At 41.9% G+C, this 17,417-nt stretch overlaps 1 protein-coding gene across 1 annotated transcript in view; it reads right to left on the bottom strand.

Annotated features, from left to right (window-relative positions):
• Positions 1-672: 672 nt before the first annotated feature.
• The window catches only part of mettl15 (methyltransferase 15, mitochondrial 12S rRNA N4-cytidine), a 46,184-nt gene continuing 29,439 nt past the window's right edge, over positions 673-17,417 (bottom strand). Inside the window, exons 3-5 of the mRNA XM_078414858.1 lie at positions 15,890-16,081; positions 13,691-13,869; positions 673-1,420 (exon numbers count right to left, since the gene is read on the bottom strand). Coding sequence (XP_078270984.1) covers positions 981-1,420; positions 13,691-13,869; positions 15,890-16,081 — 811 coding nt within the window. The 3' untranslated portion in view covers positions 673-980. The remainder of the gene's footprint in view (positions 1,421-13,690; positions 13,870-15,889; positions 16,082-17,417) is intronic.

Genomic DNA, 17,417 nt, shown 5'->3' with positions numbered 1-17,417 from the left:
ATAGTTGGATAAAGGCCTGGGATGAAAAGAAGGAAGGTGTGAGACAAAAGGATTGAAGAGTTGCAAATTGAGACGCTAGAGGAAGGAATGTAGGTGGAAGGCAAGAGTGAGGGGGAGAAATAGGTGCAAGTCCAGGTGAGGGGGGGAGAGGGGGAGGGAAGAAGGGGGCTGGGATGAGTATAATGGGGGAAGAAAGGAAAGGGGGTAGTGTTTTATGTAGTTACCTAAACAATGTACCAGAGCATTGATTTCTCCATTTCTAGGTAGGTTTGGCCTTTGTCCAACCATAGCATTAAGTTAGTATCCATGTTGTGAATTTCTGTTTCTTTTAGGAACTAGACCTTGAACTTAAAAAACCATCTGAGCACAAGGAAAGGCAAGAAGTGCTGGAGTAACTCAAGGGGTCTGGAGAGGGTGGACAGGTGACGATTTAGGGCGGGACCCTTCGTCAGAGTTCAGTGTGAAGGAGGGTCCCGACCCGAAACGATGATCTGCGGAGATGCTGTCTGACCAGCACTTTATCTTTTAAAAATAATATTTTGCCAGACCTCTCAGCTAATAGTCTGTCAAACCCATTAGTAAGCATTTTCTCCTCCAAAATGAATTTTAAATAGTCTATAAACTTTCAAAAATCACATCTAAATTTCTCACCTTTAAATTTGAATTTCGTATCACTAATATTACTTTCGTAATATTCTTATTTATTAGTTGTTTCATTACAGTTTACAAAGATTCCAGCAAATCAAATTTCATCATGCATCCAGCATTGAGAGAGAATCCCTTCATCAGCTCAGTTTTCATGGTTTGATGTGGAGGAAGGAACGGCAGATGCTGGTTTACACCGAAGATAGGCACAAAATGCTGGAGTAACTCAGCGGGACAGGCAGCATCTGTGGAGAGAAGGGAGGGGTGGCGTTTCGGGTCGAGACCCTTCTTCAGACTGGGATTCAGGGGAGAGGGAGATATGATACGGGTAGGGTTCATAGTTTTATGGCGGCGCGGAGTTTCGCTGAACGTCCGCGAGGATTTTCCTGGATTTCCTGGGAGTCGGGAGTTAATACTTTTTTCCGAATGCTTGACCAGTCCAAAGTTTTCATCTCCGGGAGACAGGTTCCAACAATCTCCGTCTCCTTCCGAAGTCCTTGCCTGATTTTCTGCCCTGAGCTTAAGTTGGGCCTCTCTGAAAAATCGATGTCGTGCAGGAAACGTTTTACGATACGGTCTTCGAGCGAATGGAATGTCAAGGCGACCAGGCAGCCTTGGGCCTTCAGAAACGTGCCGGCTGCCTTCAGCCCTTTGAGCAATTCATTCAACTCGTCGTTGACAAAGATTCGCAGAGCCTGGAAGGTTTTGGTTGCCACGTGCGCCGAGCGTTGAAGCAGGTCTTTACGTGCGTACGTTGCTGTCCCTGGAAATGCCCCTGAGAAACCAATAACAAAAAAGTTTCATGTACGTTTGTTTTCCCCAAAAGATTTCCACGGCAGTAATGAACCCAATAAGTGTGAAATCAAATGACAGGACGGAGAGCAAGTGTGGGAGGCAACCCACTGACAGATTTTAAATTTCTCTGGTATTCGTTCATGTAAAAATAGTGAACCTAAAGCAAGATTCGATTAGTGCTTGAAATCTGGGTATCAAAACAGTATATGTTGGAAATAATCAGCAGGTTAGGCAGCTTTTTTGGACAGACTATGTTAACACAGTCTCTAAATTGACAATTTAGGATGATAACTGTTCATTATCTGATCCATTGCAGATTTTCAGCATTTTCCATTTTCACATTACAGCAACAATAAACCTTTTTATAAATCTTTCTATTAAAAATATACAGGCTTCATACAGGGGAACAAAGTATGTAACATGTGACATGTAAAAAAATGATTTTTATTTTACAGATTTAAATGAAATATCTTGCACACGTTGCAAAATGAATATATTGCACATATTGGTAGATGGATACGAAAGGTTTAGAGCAGTGGGGGTAAACTCCCGGGCCACGGGCCGGATGCGGCCTGCGAAGGGGTCCAATCCGGCCCATGGGATGATTTGTCACCTCCCCACTCCCCAGCTCCCGGGGGCGAGAGGAAGCTAAGCCCATATCCGCCATGCGGTGACGCGGGCGGGAAGGGGCCGGCGCTGGAGAAGGTGGGGAGTCTCAGCATTGTTGTGGCCACCGGGAAGTGCCTGGGCTGCCGCCTCAGAGACCGCCACCATGTACCTGAGACCCAGGTGAGTGCGTGGATAGAGGCTGGTGGGAAGTCGCCGCACTGTGAATGGGGCCGCAGCTAGCGATCCAAAATCTGAGCTGCTCTCAGGGTGGGGGCTCTGGGTTTGGGTTAAGGTTCGGTGGGATGCGAAAACGTGCTGGTAGTTATGTGGGAATAGGGAAGAGAAGGGAGAAAAGGTGGTGGTAAAGGAAGGGGAGGGGCAGCAGATGAGGGAAGGGAGGGTTTTTAGGGATGAGGAAGGGATGAGGAAGGGAAGAGAGGATGGCGAGGGAGGGGAGGGGGGGTGTAGGTTGGAAAGAAAGGAAGTACAGAGGGAGGGGGTAAGGAAGGGAGCAGATGAGGGAAGGAATGGTGTTTAGGGATGACGGGAGGGGATCTAGGGATGAGGTAAGGAGAGAGGATGAAGTAAGGGAGGGGAGTGGGGGAGTAGTTGGAAGGAAGGAAGTGGGGACATGAGAAGGGATAGGCTGAGGAAAGGGAGAGTGCAGGTGAGGGAGAAGGTGAGGGTAGAGAAGTTACATGAGAGGTGAGGGGAGTGGATGTGAGGGGAAGAAAGAAAGGAGAAGGATGGGGAGCGAGGCCTTCAGGCGAGATGATGGACAGACCATCTTTCACCATGCCAGGTAGCTGCTGTTTGGCTGTTCACCACCCAGCCAGCCCATTGTGGGCAAAACATAAACACAGTAGGAAGACTATAAGACAGGGGACAGAATTAGGCCATTTAGCCCATCGAGTCTACTTTGCCATTCAACCATGGCTGGTCTATTTTCTCTCTCAACCACATTCTATTGTCTTCTTTCTCCCTGTAACCTAATCAATACGTATCAATCTCTGCTTCAAAAATACCCAATGTCTTGGCCTCCACCGCTGTAGGTAGCAATGAATTTCCACAGATTCACCACCCATTCCTCCTCATCTCCATTTTGAATGTGTGACCTTCTATTATGATGCTGTGACCTCTGGTCCTAGACTCACCTATTACTGAAAACATTGTTTCCACATCCACTCTATCTAGGGCCTAGATACTAATCATAAAAGTAATGCTTGCTAGGCAATCTTCGTCATAAGAAACGAAATTCGTAAAGTGAAACACTTTGTAGTTATAGCAGAGACTGAGACACACGAGAGCAGGTTGAGAAAACGAAGGCAATGAAAGCCGTGGGATCGCGCGCGCGTGCACAACTGATCCGGCCCGCAGGAAGTCGCATGTTGCCCATTCCGGCCTGTGACCCAAAATGAGTTTGACACCCCTGGTTTAGAGGGATATGGACCAAACACGGGCAGGTGAGACCAGCGTGGATGGGGCATCTTGGTCGGTGTGGACAAATTGGGCAGGTCCTGTTTCAGCGTTGTATGGCTTTATAATTCTATGACAAGGACATAACTAGCCTCAGAATACATTACATTCACCCAAGTTTCATCACTCTGACCATGATAGTATTCTTGTCAAGACAGGGAACTGCAGATGCCGGTTTACCAAAAAAAAAAAAGACACAGAGTGCTGGAGTACTTTATCAGTTTGGACCCTTCTTCAGTCTGAGGAAACATCCCAATCTAAAACATCACCTATCAATGATCTCCAGAGATGCTGCCTGACCCGCTGAGTTACTCCAGCACTTTGTGTCTTTTTATGGTGGTATTCTTGCTGTTCCAACAGCCATTATTTTCCTGTCGACAGGCAATGTTGAGATGCCAACTGTAGATTAATACGAGCAATTTTAATATCTGTGATAGCTCACTTCAATGAGACATATAACACACTCATTATTATGACTGGCATGAAATGAATCAGATAAAACACAAGGCTGACTGGATAAGAAATTCACCGGAAAATACTACTTTTGACAAAACCACTCGTTCTTTTGCAGTGTATCATTAGGTACTCATCAACTGAATAAAATGAAATGCATCAGGTCCATGAAACATCTTGAAGAGTCAGAAGTTATTTTTTAATCTATAATTTAATAACTAGTCCTTTTTCTTCTCGTAGTCTCCTTTCAGCACGAGGCCACTCAGCCTCTCAGTCTGATCATATTCCACCAATAATCTTGCTGCAACCTCTTCTTTCTTACTGTGTAGGAAGGAACTGCAGATGCTGGTTTAAACCGAAGATAGACACAAAAAGCTGGAGTAACTCAGCGGGACAGGCATTATCTTTGGAGATAAAGAATGGGCAACGTTTCAGGTCGAGACCCTACTCTCGACCCAAAACATCACCCATTCCTTCACTCCAGAGATGCCGCTGAGTTACTCCAGCTTTTTGTGTCTATCTTCTTTCTTTTAGCTTAGTTTAGTTTAGTTTAGAGAGACAATGCGGAAACAGGCCCTTCGGCCCACCGGGTCGGCTCCGACCATCAACACTACCCTGCACACACCAGGGGCAATTTCTGATACCAAGCTAATTTACCTACATACCATAAATTATCGGCAATATAGGTAAGAAAAATAAATTAAATATTTCTGTTAAATCTAAAACTGCAGCTGATCTCAGGAACCCGCCCTTATCCATAAAAAAAAATGAAAGAAAACAGTTTGACATTCCTTTTCCCTTCAGACTGGGTCTACTCAATAGGTTAAATTACTGCATTATATTTGTAATTTGCTTTGCTCTCGAGTCGGAACCACTCAAATCTCCCAAATACCTAAAAACGTTACTTTCTAAAAGATTAATTCAGTCCGGAAAGGAATGTTTAGGCATTCTTGCGCAGGATTGATGGAACCTTTTGTATAAAATTTCATAAATGATCAATGTCTTGATGTGGTTCACCAAGGCTTTTTGGGCTATTGAAAGCAGGCGGGATATTAATTCCGGCAGCCAAGCTATAGGTTTGCCGTGGGATCCATTACATATATCCAAAATCATTTCTATCATTTGAACACAAGATAATTTTTTTAAGGGTAACACATTTAACATTCCAGAAGCTGACCATACCCTTGGTTGAGTCCCACCACATGCTTCCCCAGCCCCTTCCCATCTCTGGATAATTGGCATTAATCAGTGCCACGAGGCATCGGTTGGTTTTGAAGTTGACTGAATTGAAATTCAATGAATTCTACGACGTCTAACAAAAGACCTTTAATAATTAAAATGAGAGTGAAAAACAGAGTCATATGTTCCCATTTTTCTTCTAATCCTTTCTACAACTTAGAAAAATTACACGTTCAGTTTCCCACTGAAACCGTTTATTAGTAGAACCATAAAACATTTGGATATAAATTGAATTTATGCATTTCATCTGTTTTCAATCTAAATCCTGCATCATTTGTGAGGGACGGGATTTTTGCTGTCAAATCTTCCACAGATGTTTCTAAGCTGAACCCCAGAACCAACAGGAGAATTACTTACCAAAATGGTCGCAATCTCAGAGGTGATTTTATTTTCGCCCACTATTGGATATGGATATTTTTAAGGCAGAGATCGATAGATTCTTGATTAGTACGGGTGTCAATGGGTTATGGAGAGAAGGCAGGAGGGAGAGATAGATCAGCCATGATTGAACGGCGGAATAGACTCGATGGGCCGAACAGCCTAATTCTGCTCCTAAAACATATGAACCTATTGCCTCCGTCTAAAATTAGAGAGCTTAGCCAAAACATTGAACGTTCTGTCATAGAGTCATAGAGTCATAAGTGATACAGTGTGGAAACAGGCCCTTCGGCCCCACTTGCCCACAACGACCAACATGTCCCAGCTACATTAGTCCCACCTGCCTGCGCATGGTCCATATCCCTCCAAACCTGTCCCCTCTATCCATGTACCTGTCTAACTGTTTCTTAAACATTGGGGCAATCCCAGCTTCAACTACTTCCTCTGGCAACTTGTTCTGTACACCCACCACCCTTTGGGTGAAAAAGTTGCCCCTCTGATTCCAATTAAATCTTTTCCCCTTCACCTTGAACCTATGTCCTCTGGTCCTCGATACCCCTACTCTGGGCAAGAGAGCTGTTTTAACATAGCCCAGAAATCGTGAAATCTTGCCAAATCGAGGGCAGCGGAATTACAGCTATTTGAATACCAGGAATACAACATTCTGCCGCTGGTTCTGGGAAGAATTACTCATTGCGATAGAGCGATGTATTGATTGAAAGACAGCCATAGACACGGCATGATTCAGGTTCAATTGTGAATATTGATTCAGTTCCTTCCATCCTTTGTGGCTCAGTAAAGCTCATGAGCCAGTGAAGACAAATAGACAATAGGTGCAGGAGTAGGCCATTCGACCCTTCAAGCCAGCACCCCCATTCACTGTGATCATGGCTGATCAGTACCCCGTTCCTGCCTTCTCCCCATATCCCTTGCCTCTGCTATCTTTAAGAACTCTATCTAAATCTCTCTTGAAAACATCCAGAGAATCTGAGGCAGAGAATTCCACAGATTTACAACTCTCTGGGTGAAAAAGTTTTTCCTCATCTCCATTCTAAATGGCCTACCCCTTATTCTTAAACTGTGATCCCTGGTTCTGTACTCTCCCAACATCGGGAACATGTTTCCTGCCTCTCGAGTATCCTATCCCTTAATAGACAATAGACAATAGGTGCAGGAGTAGGCCATTCGGTCCTTCGAGCCAGCACCGCCATTCACTGTGATCATGGTTGATCATCCACAATCCGTACCCTGTTCCTGCCTTCCCCCCATATCCCTTGACTCTGCTATCTTTAAAAGCTATATCTAACTCTCTCTTGAAAGCATCCAGTGAATCAGCCTCCACTGCCTTCTGAGGCAGAGAATTCCACAGATTCATAACTCTCTGGGTGAATTTTTTTTTCCTCATCTCAGTTCTGAATGGTCTACCCCTTATTCTTAAACTTTGGCCCCTGGTTCTGGACTCCCCCAACATCGGGAACATGTTTCCTGCCTCTAGCGTATCCAATCCCTTAATAATCTTATATGTTTCAATAAGATTCCCTCTCATTCTCCTAAATCCCAGTGTGTACAAGCCCAGTCGCTCCATTGCTGCTGTAACTTGCAACTCATTGCAATTCCATTGATGGCTAATTTTGACTAGTTCCCATTCTTGACTCATATTTTCTTTGAGATATCTGGCATGTTAGTCTTCGTAAAGCACTGAATTAATATTTTTCTGTACCACAAGTAACTACCAATTCCTTAACTGTATTACTGTGCATCAACATATCAACCTTCAAAGGGCTGGTATTGATACAGACTGTTTTCCCTCACTGTATTCCATTTTGATGTTCTTGTCAGAGTCAAATGCGAATTGAACTGTTTAGTTATGTGGAGAATAAATGCAAGTGTGGACCAGTTGAATTGTATGTCCTGTATTCCGAATATACTGTCAAATTCTTTATACATGAAATAATAAATTATCTGTAAAATCCAAATAGTAAGCCTTTTTGCAAAACATCTCAGTTTTCCAGTTCAAAATAAAATGAGCATAAAGGTTAGCAGGATGTGTTTCAGCACAGTAATTTACCTGGCATTCCATCACATATAATTTGTAGGGTTGCCACTTAGAATGTTCTACAAATGTTCCAGCCTGAATGATCACTTAAAGCTGGCCCAGAACATATGTTTTAACCACAAACAGTTTGTCTGCCTTGAGGGTTACTCTCTCTCTTTTCACATTAACTGCTTCTCGGAGAGCAAATCTTGAAGATATGTGCTTGGCTAGAACAATATTACCTACCAAACTTCCCACCATCAATTCCATCTACATGTTGCCTCAAAAAGCAGCCGGCATAATCAAAGACTTGCCCCACTCAGGTCATTCCTCCTTCTCCCTGCTTCCTTCCAGCAGAAGGTACAGAAGCTTGAAAGCGCGCACCACCAGACTCAGGAACAGCTTTTACGCCCTCTGTTAACAGAGTCCCGAAACGCCCTCCCATAAGCTAGGGTACCATTATTCACATAATGGGAGGTGGTCTTGGAGGTGAGGATGCTCCTCAAACTGCAGAGCATCTTGGACAATACAGCTCACCCCCTCCATGACACACTGGTCAACTAGAGGATTACCTTCAGCAACAGACTGGTTCCACCAAGATGCAGCACAGAACGCCACAGGAGATCCTTCTTCCCTGTGGCTAACAAACTGCATCTCCTCCCCCTTCTGTCGTGGGGTAAACTGAGACTGACTACCCCCCACCCCCAATCTTTGCACATCCCCCAATCATTTCCATACGTCACTTTAATTTCATGTTTCATGTATTTTGCGATTTATGACTGTTGGCAGATCAATTTCCCTCCTGGGATAAATAAAGTTCTATCGTATCGTTATAAGAAACTGATGCTCCACAATGCTGAGATCCCATGGAACAAGGGTCTCGACCCAAAACGTCACCCACACCTTATCTCCAGAGATGCTGCTTGTCCTGCTGAGTTACTCCAGCTTTTTGTGTCTATCCCCTGGAAATAACCTCTGCTTCACAAGCCACTGTTACATATGGAATACCCACCGGTACAAAAGGGAAGTGAGTGATGCAGATAAAATCTACCCTTATTTGCAGACCTTCAGTGTTGTCGTGCTAGCAGACGTAATCATTCGTACTCCTGTTGGAAAAGTCAATACCAGGGTTCTGTGAACTCTTACTTGAATTGAATAAAATGCTTGAAGAGCCGCAGAATTGAGTGTTACCGTCCAAAGCTGTGAAGCTCATTAATCCCCATTTTGTATAACTCTAGAGTTCTCAATAGCAGGGGAAATTGTCTTAAATTTTGATCTTGAATCAGGGAACAAATTCACTCTGCTTAGCTGTTAAGCTCCCTCCATCAGATCATTAAATAGTTTGAATGAAAAGAGTGCACAGTGGCTATGCTGTTCAACAGTGTAACTCTCTCTCTCCTGGTTCACACATTATGAAAGGCCTTTGATAAAGTGACTCACATGGAACCTTATCTTAATATCACTGATTGTTCCAATGAGAAGACAAGAGAAGGGAACCAGGCGTGAAAATAAAAAGACGAGGAGCTATGGAAAAGTTTCTACAAGAAGACAACATTTTGTTGGCAGAGTTACAAGTGGCAGTGTATTGCAATTGCCACCAAGTTACCTTTTTGGTTGATGACTCATAGAAGCTACCCAGAGATTTAATTACACAGTTTTAATCAGTTCTCCTTCAGAATTTGTAAACAAAATGTTTGGACATATGGTATTGTCATAAATATTCACCAAAACACACGGCATCTGATGTGCTTTTCTCTCATATGAATGTTATTTGAATATTTAACCATCTTTCCAATCAAAGGCCAGTTCTACATGCATGCGCTTATATTGCAGACTGTGGATAGATGGCTAACTTCATAGATGCACTGTGTGTAGGAAAGAACTGCAGATGCTGGTTTAAATCGAAGATAGAAACAAAATACTGGAGTAACTCAGCGGGACAGGCAGCATCTCTGGAGAGAAGGAATGGGTGATGTTTCGGGTCGAGACAGAGTCTGAAGAAGGGTCTCGACCCGAAATGTCACCCATTCCTTCTCTTCATAGTTGCACTCTTATTCTCATGTTTTCAAACTTCATTACAAATTTCATATTTGTTTACAAGTGACTGCAAATACTGTGACTATTAGGCAATGTTGTCAAATTATGTGTTGTGATAATCCACAATGAATGGTTGTGGTACAAATCCAAGACAGTAATATAGTGGGCTATATATTGGCTCCATAGTGGGAGGGGTGAGCTGCATTGGACAATACAGCTCACCCCCTCCGTGATTCACTGCTCAGCCTGAGGAGCACCTTCAGCACAGACAGGTCCCACCAAGATGCAGCACAGGACGCCACAGGAGATCCTTCTTCCCTGTGGCTATCAAAATGTACAACTCCTTCCTCTTCTGTTGTGGGGTAGACAGACTGACTCCCATTCCCCCTTCCCCCTCCCCCCAATCTCTGGACATTCCCAATCCTGGACTTTCCAGGCGTCACTTTAATTTCACGTTTCATGTATCTTGTTGTGCTTTATGACTGTTGGCAGACCAATTTCCCTCCTGGGATAAACAATGTTCTATCATATCGTAACAAAATGGATCCTAACATAGTGGGTTATTCATTAAGTGTTGTACCAATAACATTTTAAACCTTCACGCTAAAGTAGAAGATGTCACTGAATCGCAGGGCACAGAGTGGGGCAATTTCTAAACACCATGTTGATGGGGCAGTTTTTGTGAGGCAGTATGCCAAATCATCGGATAAATCTAAAAAAGCAGAGGTGGCATATAATAGCTTAAGATTAACAGATGGACTGGTCCATGAATTACACTCTCCATGATCGTAAAGTGCACAATAACAAACAAGAATGGCTTTGTCTATTCATGAATAGATAGAAAGGAAGGGTTTAGGTTTCGAGAGATATGGGCCAAACACGGGCAGGTCGGATGAGCGGAGATGAGACATCTTGGTTGGCATTGACAAGTTGGGCGAAGGGTCTGCTTCCGTGCGATATGACTACGACTGTAAATGAATTTTGTTTGCAGAAGCAAAGTACATTATTTCCATATTTTTTTATTTTTTTTAAAATGTTTTTTTGAGGAGGTAACAAAGGTGATTGATGAAGGGAGGCAGCTGATGTTGTCTACATGGATTTTATTGAGGCATTTGACAAGGTCTCTAAATAGGTTGATCCAGAAGATTCCAAATGCATGGGATCCATGGTGACGGCAGTTTGGAACTGGCTTACCTGTAAGAAGGCCAAGGGTAGTGGTGGAAGGGTGCAATTCTGGCTTCCTGTGGTGTACAGCAAGGCTCAGGGCTGGCACCTCTGTTGGTTGTGATATTTATACCTAATAAATGACTCGGGCATAAATGTATAGGAAAGAACTGCAGATGCTGGTTTAAATCTAGTCTTAAATCTGTGTCTACCTTGGACATAAATGTAGATGGACCGGCTAGTAAGTTTGCCAATGGAACAAACATTGGTAGAGTTGTGGTAAATGAGGCTATCAAAGAACACGGCAGGATATAAATCAGCTACAAAGAACATTATAGCACAGGAACAGAGCCTTCGGCCAACGATGTGGATGGAGATGGGGCTGATGGAGTCTAATCTGGGCAATGTGAGGTGTTACACTTTGAGAGGCATGGATTTAGAGGGTATTAGCTACAAGAAGAAGTTGGACAAATTTGGACTCTGAGGCATCAGAGGCTGAAGGGAGAACTAATAGAAGTTTATAAAATTATGAGTTACAGATAAGACAGAAAATCAGAATTGGCTGGAAATGTCATATATTCAACAGCATAGCTTCAAGATGAGAAAAGAACATTTTGAAAGAGATGGGCAGGGCAAGTTTTTTTCTTAGAGAGTGGTGGGTGCCTGGAATGTGGTACCAAGGGTGGTGGTGGAAATAGATAAGACAGTGCAGTAACACTTAAGGAGCTTTTAGGCAGACGATGGAATATGCAAGGAATGGATCGTGAGCAGGGGAAGAGATTAGTTTCATTTGATATCATGAGCTGAGGGCTTGTTCCTGCGCTCTACTGTTATGGTTCTCAATATTTGTTCATGGATCCATTTTCAAAACTGCAGAGGGTTAGAAAAATAGAGTAGGCAATATGGCCATTTGAGCTAGCACCGCCATTCAATATGATCATGGCTGATCATCTAAAATCAGTACCCTGTTCCTGCTTTTCCTCCATATCTCTTGATTCCTTTAGCCTGAAGAGCTAAATCTAACTCTCTCTTGAAAACATCCAGTGAATTGGCATCCACTGCCTTCTGTGGCAGAGAATTCCAAAGATTCACAACTCTCTGGATGAAGAAGTTTTTCCTCATCTCAGTCCTAAATGGCCTACCCCCTATTCTTAAACTGTCATCCCTGTTTGGGGTTCTGCACTCCCCCAACATCAAGGACATTTTTCCTGCATCTAGCCTGTCCAATCCTTTAAGAATTTTACATGTTATACACGGAAGACAGACACAAAATGCTGGAGTAACTCAGTGAGACAGGCAGCATCTCTGGATAGAAGGAATGGGTGACATTACGGGTCGAGACCCTTCTTCAGACTGAGAATCAGGGGAGAGGGAGACACAGAGATATGGAAGGAAAATAACTGCAGATGCTGGTACAAATCAAAGGTATCACAAAATGCTGGAGTAACTCAGCAGGTCAGGCAGCATCACAAAATGCTGGAGTAATCTGCTGAGTTACACCAGCATTTTGTGATACCAGAGATATGGAAGGTAAGGTGTGAGCACAACAGATCAAAGGGGACAAAGTTCAAGGAGAATGCAGAATGGATTATACACAGCCTGCTTTAATTTTGGAAATCTTCCAGTATTGCACAGGGTAGATTAAAGTTATATATTTAACTGTGACTATTCCAGTTAGAAAAAAATACTAAAAAGTCTGTGAGATTTTCTAAGCTGACAAAATAGTGCCAGGCTTCCACAGAGGATTCTTATCAATTCCATTGTCGCATAACATCTCCAAGCATGTGCATGAAAAGCAAAGGATTACACAGCCTATGAAGAACTGGACTCAAAGGGTTTGAAGTGGCAGGAAAAGGAAGCATACTGTCAAATGTTGTGGAAATTAAGTTTATGACTCATGTTTAGTCCCCGAGCATATGCTTAGTTTCCATAGTCTTCTTAAAAACTAATAACTTACCGACAGAACATATTTATCCACTCACTAAATAAGAATGATTTTTTCCCCCATCCATGTCCAGAACTCATTAGCATTTAAGAATTTGGTTGCCCGAGTCGTAATGCAAAAGCACAGACAATTACATCCCATTGTAAACACAAATACTTCAAGAATAATCGACAAATTTGTGACAATTTTAAATTATCAGTAGCATCAAATTCTGATCTAATTCTGCTTAATCCTTCAACGAAAGAACTTCAACACAGTGGTGGAATACACAAGTCGTAAAAGCAAGCGATCAAAGATCATGTCAAAATCTGCAGGAATTAACTTGAAATGTAAAACTCAAATCTACTCAAACTAAGGAAGTGTGTGACTTGATCTGCAAAAGCAATTTACAAACGCAAATTCATAAAATGCAGACTAATATCTAAAGTTTGCAAGTAGTTGAACCGCTGGGATATGCAGAACCTGTGGACTATCAAGAGAAAGCTTGATCGTATTATAAAAGCCACACGCACGTGTGGTGACTTCTGATGGCAGTGTTCTAAGCTGCAGACATAAATGTTATTTTACTTGATAAGTTCTGTTGATTTCTGCTACAAAAAGATGATGAATGTGTTTATTTGAAAGCATTCATTTCCTTTTTTTTTTTATAAGATGCCGCCCGGCAAACATCACAAGAAATCATCAGCCCTGATTTAGAAGAACATATTACATACTGATCCCATGGCTACTGCGAGTTAACTTCCGAATGTCAATCTGATTTGTTGACTTGTTCCCACTTCCAAAATAAAACTCTGACATCAGAGGCATAATGCACAGGATGAGCCCCTGCATGATGTACAGTACAAATAGATCCCACTGGGACTTTTCAGATTAGTATTTTTCTTCCAGATACTGGCTGGAATTAATGAGGGTACCTGCGACTATACTGGCGAGCTGCAGAGTGTGGGTGATAGGATAGATGCTGCGTGCCTGTACAATTGCTGCAGCTATTTTCCTTGCGTGCCTCTCCTCTCCATAGATCCTTAAGATGGACGCAAGTGAGTGTTGATCCAAGGCATTCACGACGTCAGCTGCGGTGGGCATGTCGGGGTACCTACGCACAAGAGGAGCCAATTAATTTATTTGACGTCATTTTCATTGACAGGGGGTGAAGCTTCATAGAGCAGAGAGACAGAGCTGAAATGCACACGGCATACGAGTATGTTTGAGGTTCTTTTTAGTAACAGATGGTTAAAATAAAACATGAAACAAGATATTTTGCAACTCATTCTTTCAATTCTTCAGATCTGAACTTAATTAAACCTATTTTCGTTTAAAGTCTCCAAAAAATAATTGCAATTCTAATTTAGTCTCATGACTAAACATATTTAATATCTAACAAATTATAGAAATATTACTCAGTAGTTCTTTAATAAAAATGTGCTTTTTCAAACTGAATATTAGACCTGAAGTAAAACATCTTAAATAGGTATGGTTACTCAATGCACAGTCGCTAATAAATTTTAAATGATGCTAAAAAATGTATGTGTCGCAGATCCGAATAGAAATGTAAATACTTCAGCTCAGAGTAATTTTAAAACGTAAAATTAGATTTTGCTGCTGCACATAAAAATTACTTACAACATATAGTTGAACCTTCTGACATTTAAATAAGCATCATCAATTCTACCAAATCTAGGAGATTGGTCTAATGAAGATAATTCATCCAAGGGATGATTGGATTAACATAGGAGGTGCATTTGAAGGCTCTGGGCATGTACTCACTGGAGTTTAGAAGGATGAGGGGGGTGGGGATCTCATTGAAACCTACTGGATAATGAAAGGACGTGGAAAGGATGTCTCCAGTAATGGGAGAATCTAGGACCAGAATAAGCCTCAGCATAAAAGGACGTACATTCAAAATGAAGACAAGGAGGAATTTCTTTAGCCAGAAGGTTAACCACTAATTACTAACTAGCAACTTCAAATTACAGAGATGTAACATATACTTCCTAATAGATTTTCATTAGTATGCTATTGTTGACTTTACATCAAATGCAACATCATTTATGACTTTGCATTGAAACAAGGAACTCCAGATGCTGGTTAATACACAAAAGGACACAAAGTGCCAGAGTAACTGGTGCAGGTCAGGCAGCATTTCTGGAGAACATGGAAAGGTGATGTTTCACAGAGTGCTGGAGTAACTCAGCGGGTCAGGCAGCATCTCTGGAGAACATGGATAGGTGACGTTTCACAGAGTGCTGGAGTAACTCAGTGGGTCAGGCAGCATCTCTGGAGAACATGGATAGGTGATGTTTCACAGAGTGCTGGAGTAACTCAGCGGGTCAAGCAGCATCTCTGGAGAACAATGAGAACATGGATAGGTGACGCTTCAGAGTGCTGGAGTAACTCAGCGGGTCAGGCAGCATCTCTGGAGAACATGGATTGGTGACATTTTGGGTCGGATTCTGAAGAAGGGTCCAAACCCGAAAAGTCACCTATTAAAGGCAAAAAGGCCATTGCTAAAAATATATCATTTATGATCAATCACTGTTCTATTCTAAATATTGATCAATTAACCCTGTCTAAACACATGTTAAAATTTAATATTTCAAATGTTTAAATACATTTTATAATTTTAGCTGGAAATGATCCTAATTTGAACAAATCCAAATTGAATTACAATCATTGCACTATAGGATACAAGTAACAAATTCTCTGAGGTTAAAGTGTTAGGTCCAAGTCTGGCAATCCAAATCAATATATCAACAATCCAAACCATTATTCAATTGTATTTGACAAGAATAAGTATTGTGTTGTGCTGTTACAGCTGGCAGCCAGAAGTCATTTTGCTGGAAACATATTTTCAATATTTCCCTTGCTGTTAAAGCACTCAATTAGTAAAGCACCATTACTTCATATTTACACCAAGTCAGAAAATAGCTAGTTTTAAGCTCTTAATGGTGACATTCCTGTTTGCTTTCAAGGCTGGTAGATTTTTATGATATCGTGCTATTTTGCTTCTAATCAGTACCTACAGAAGAGGGATTAACTGGGTTATTCGTTGCCAGTTCTGACATGTCAGAGTAAAGATGTTTTGTCAGGAGGATTATTGTACTTTGTGTACCAACCTGTTCCCATCCATTCTCATGTCTAGAGGGCCATCCTGGCTCAAAGCAAAGCCACGACATGGTATGTCAAACTGCATGGAGGAGCAGCCTGCATCAATAACAATCCCATCAAAGGTATCTGCCTCCACTCCAGATGCCGCTAATAAGTCTGCCAGCTGGCTGAACCTTCCGAGAAGAGGTTGAATCCTTCCACTGAAAGATGAAAAAATGACAAAGAAAAGGGATTCTTTGCAAATATTCATGCATTGAAAAGTAAACATTCAATCCTATTAATTTACTGTTGCACACCACCTTTAATGTAGACAATGATTCCAATATAGTTCGCAGGAGTGTCACCAGCCAAGGTCGGCACAGGAGCCAAAGACAGCATTGAAGAAAAAGTGACTAAAAGACAGGATTAAAATGGTAGCATTAAGATAGTGTGTTGCTTGAACAGAAGAATGTTGAAGTCAATGACTTGGTTCCACCTTTTTGATGTACATGAGGAGAAAAGATCTCCTGAAGATTCATTTTAGAAGGATTTCACCCCATTACAACTGTCTTTTGCGTACAGTTTTTGTTTTCTTGATTAGTACGGGTGTCAAAGGTTATGGGGAGAAGGCAGGAGAATGGGGATGAGAGGGAAAAGATAGATCAGTCACGGTTAAATGGCAAAGTAGACTTGATGGGCCAAATGACCTAATTCTGCTCATATCATTTATGAACTTACGAACTTCACAAAGCAAGATATCACCTGCCACTATATATGGCCTTTTCAACTAAGTCACAGTCATACAGCACGGAAACAGGCCCTTCGGCCCAACTTGACCATGCCAACCAAGATGCCGCAGTTAACTGGTGAGGAATTAAAACATATATTCATTAAAGCAATGATGAAAATAGATGATCCAACATTGAAATAGTGTTCTTTGTGATGGAGTCAGGAACTCACTGGAGCTACCACAGTCTATTTCAGTCCATGAACATACAATACTGGCTGCCGGGTAGGGAAGGAGGATGAGAATGATTATATCTCCAGATAAACAACCAGTGATAACCAATGCAGGGTAAAAGATCAATGCAATGAGATGGTGCAGTGAAAAGCTTTATTTTGCATGCTATTCAGATCAGATAAGTGGAAGAGGATTTCTTTTAATAGACTTACGATGTACAAAGTTCACCTCATCTATTTGGCTTATTTTAGTTCCAACAACTAAATGTTTAATATCAATAAGCAAATTCGTACAGCATAAACAAGAGTTATATAATACTGACAATTAGATAATACTTAGTGCATGAAACCTGACTTTGAAGTTTGTCCATCAAGACAGAGATTGCTTAGGAAAGAACTGCAGATGCTGGTTTAAATCGAAGGTAGACACAAAATGCTGGAGTAACACCATGGGGCAGGCAGCATCTCTGGAGAGAAGGAATCTCTCCAGAGATACTGCCTGTCCTGCGGAGTTACTCCAGCATTTTGTGTCTACACAGATTGCTTACATCCACTCATTACATGGATCTCGGATAGGATCCAAAAATAAATGTGTAT

This window comes from Rhinoraja longicauda, chromosome 18, assembly GCF_053455715.1.
Source record: "Rhinoraja longicauda isolate Sanriku21f chromosome 18, sRhiLon1.1, whole genome shotgun sequence".
Lineage (NCBI taxonomy): Eukaryota > Metazoa > Chordata > Chondrichthyes > Rajiformes > Arhynchobatidae > Rhinoraja > Rhinoraja longicauda.
Note: the sequence above shows the minus strand (reverse complement) of the source record. Positions and strands in the feature narration are given on the sequence as shown.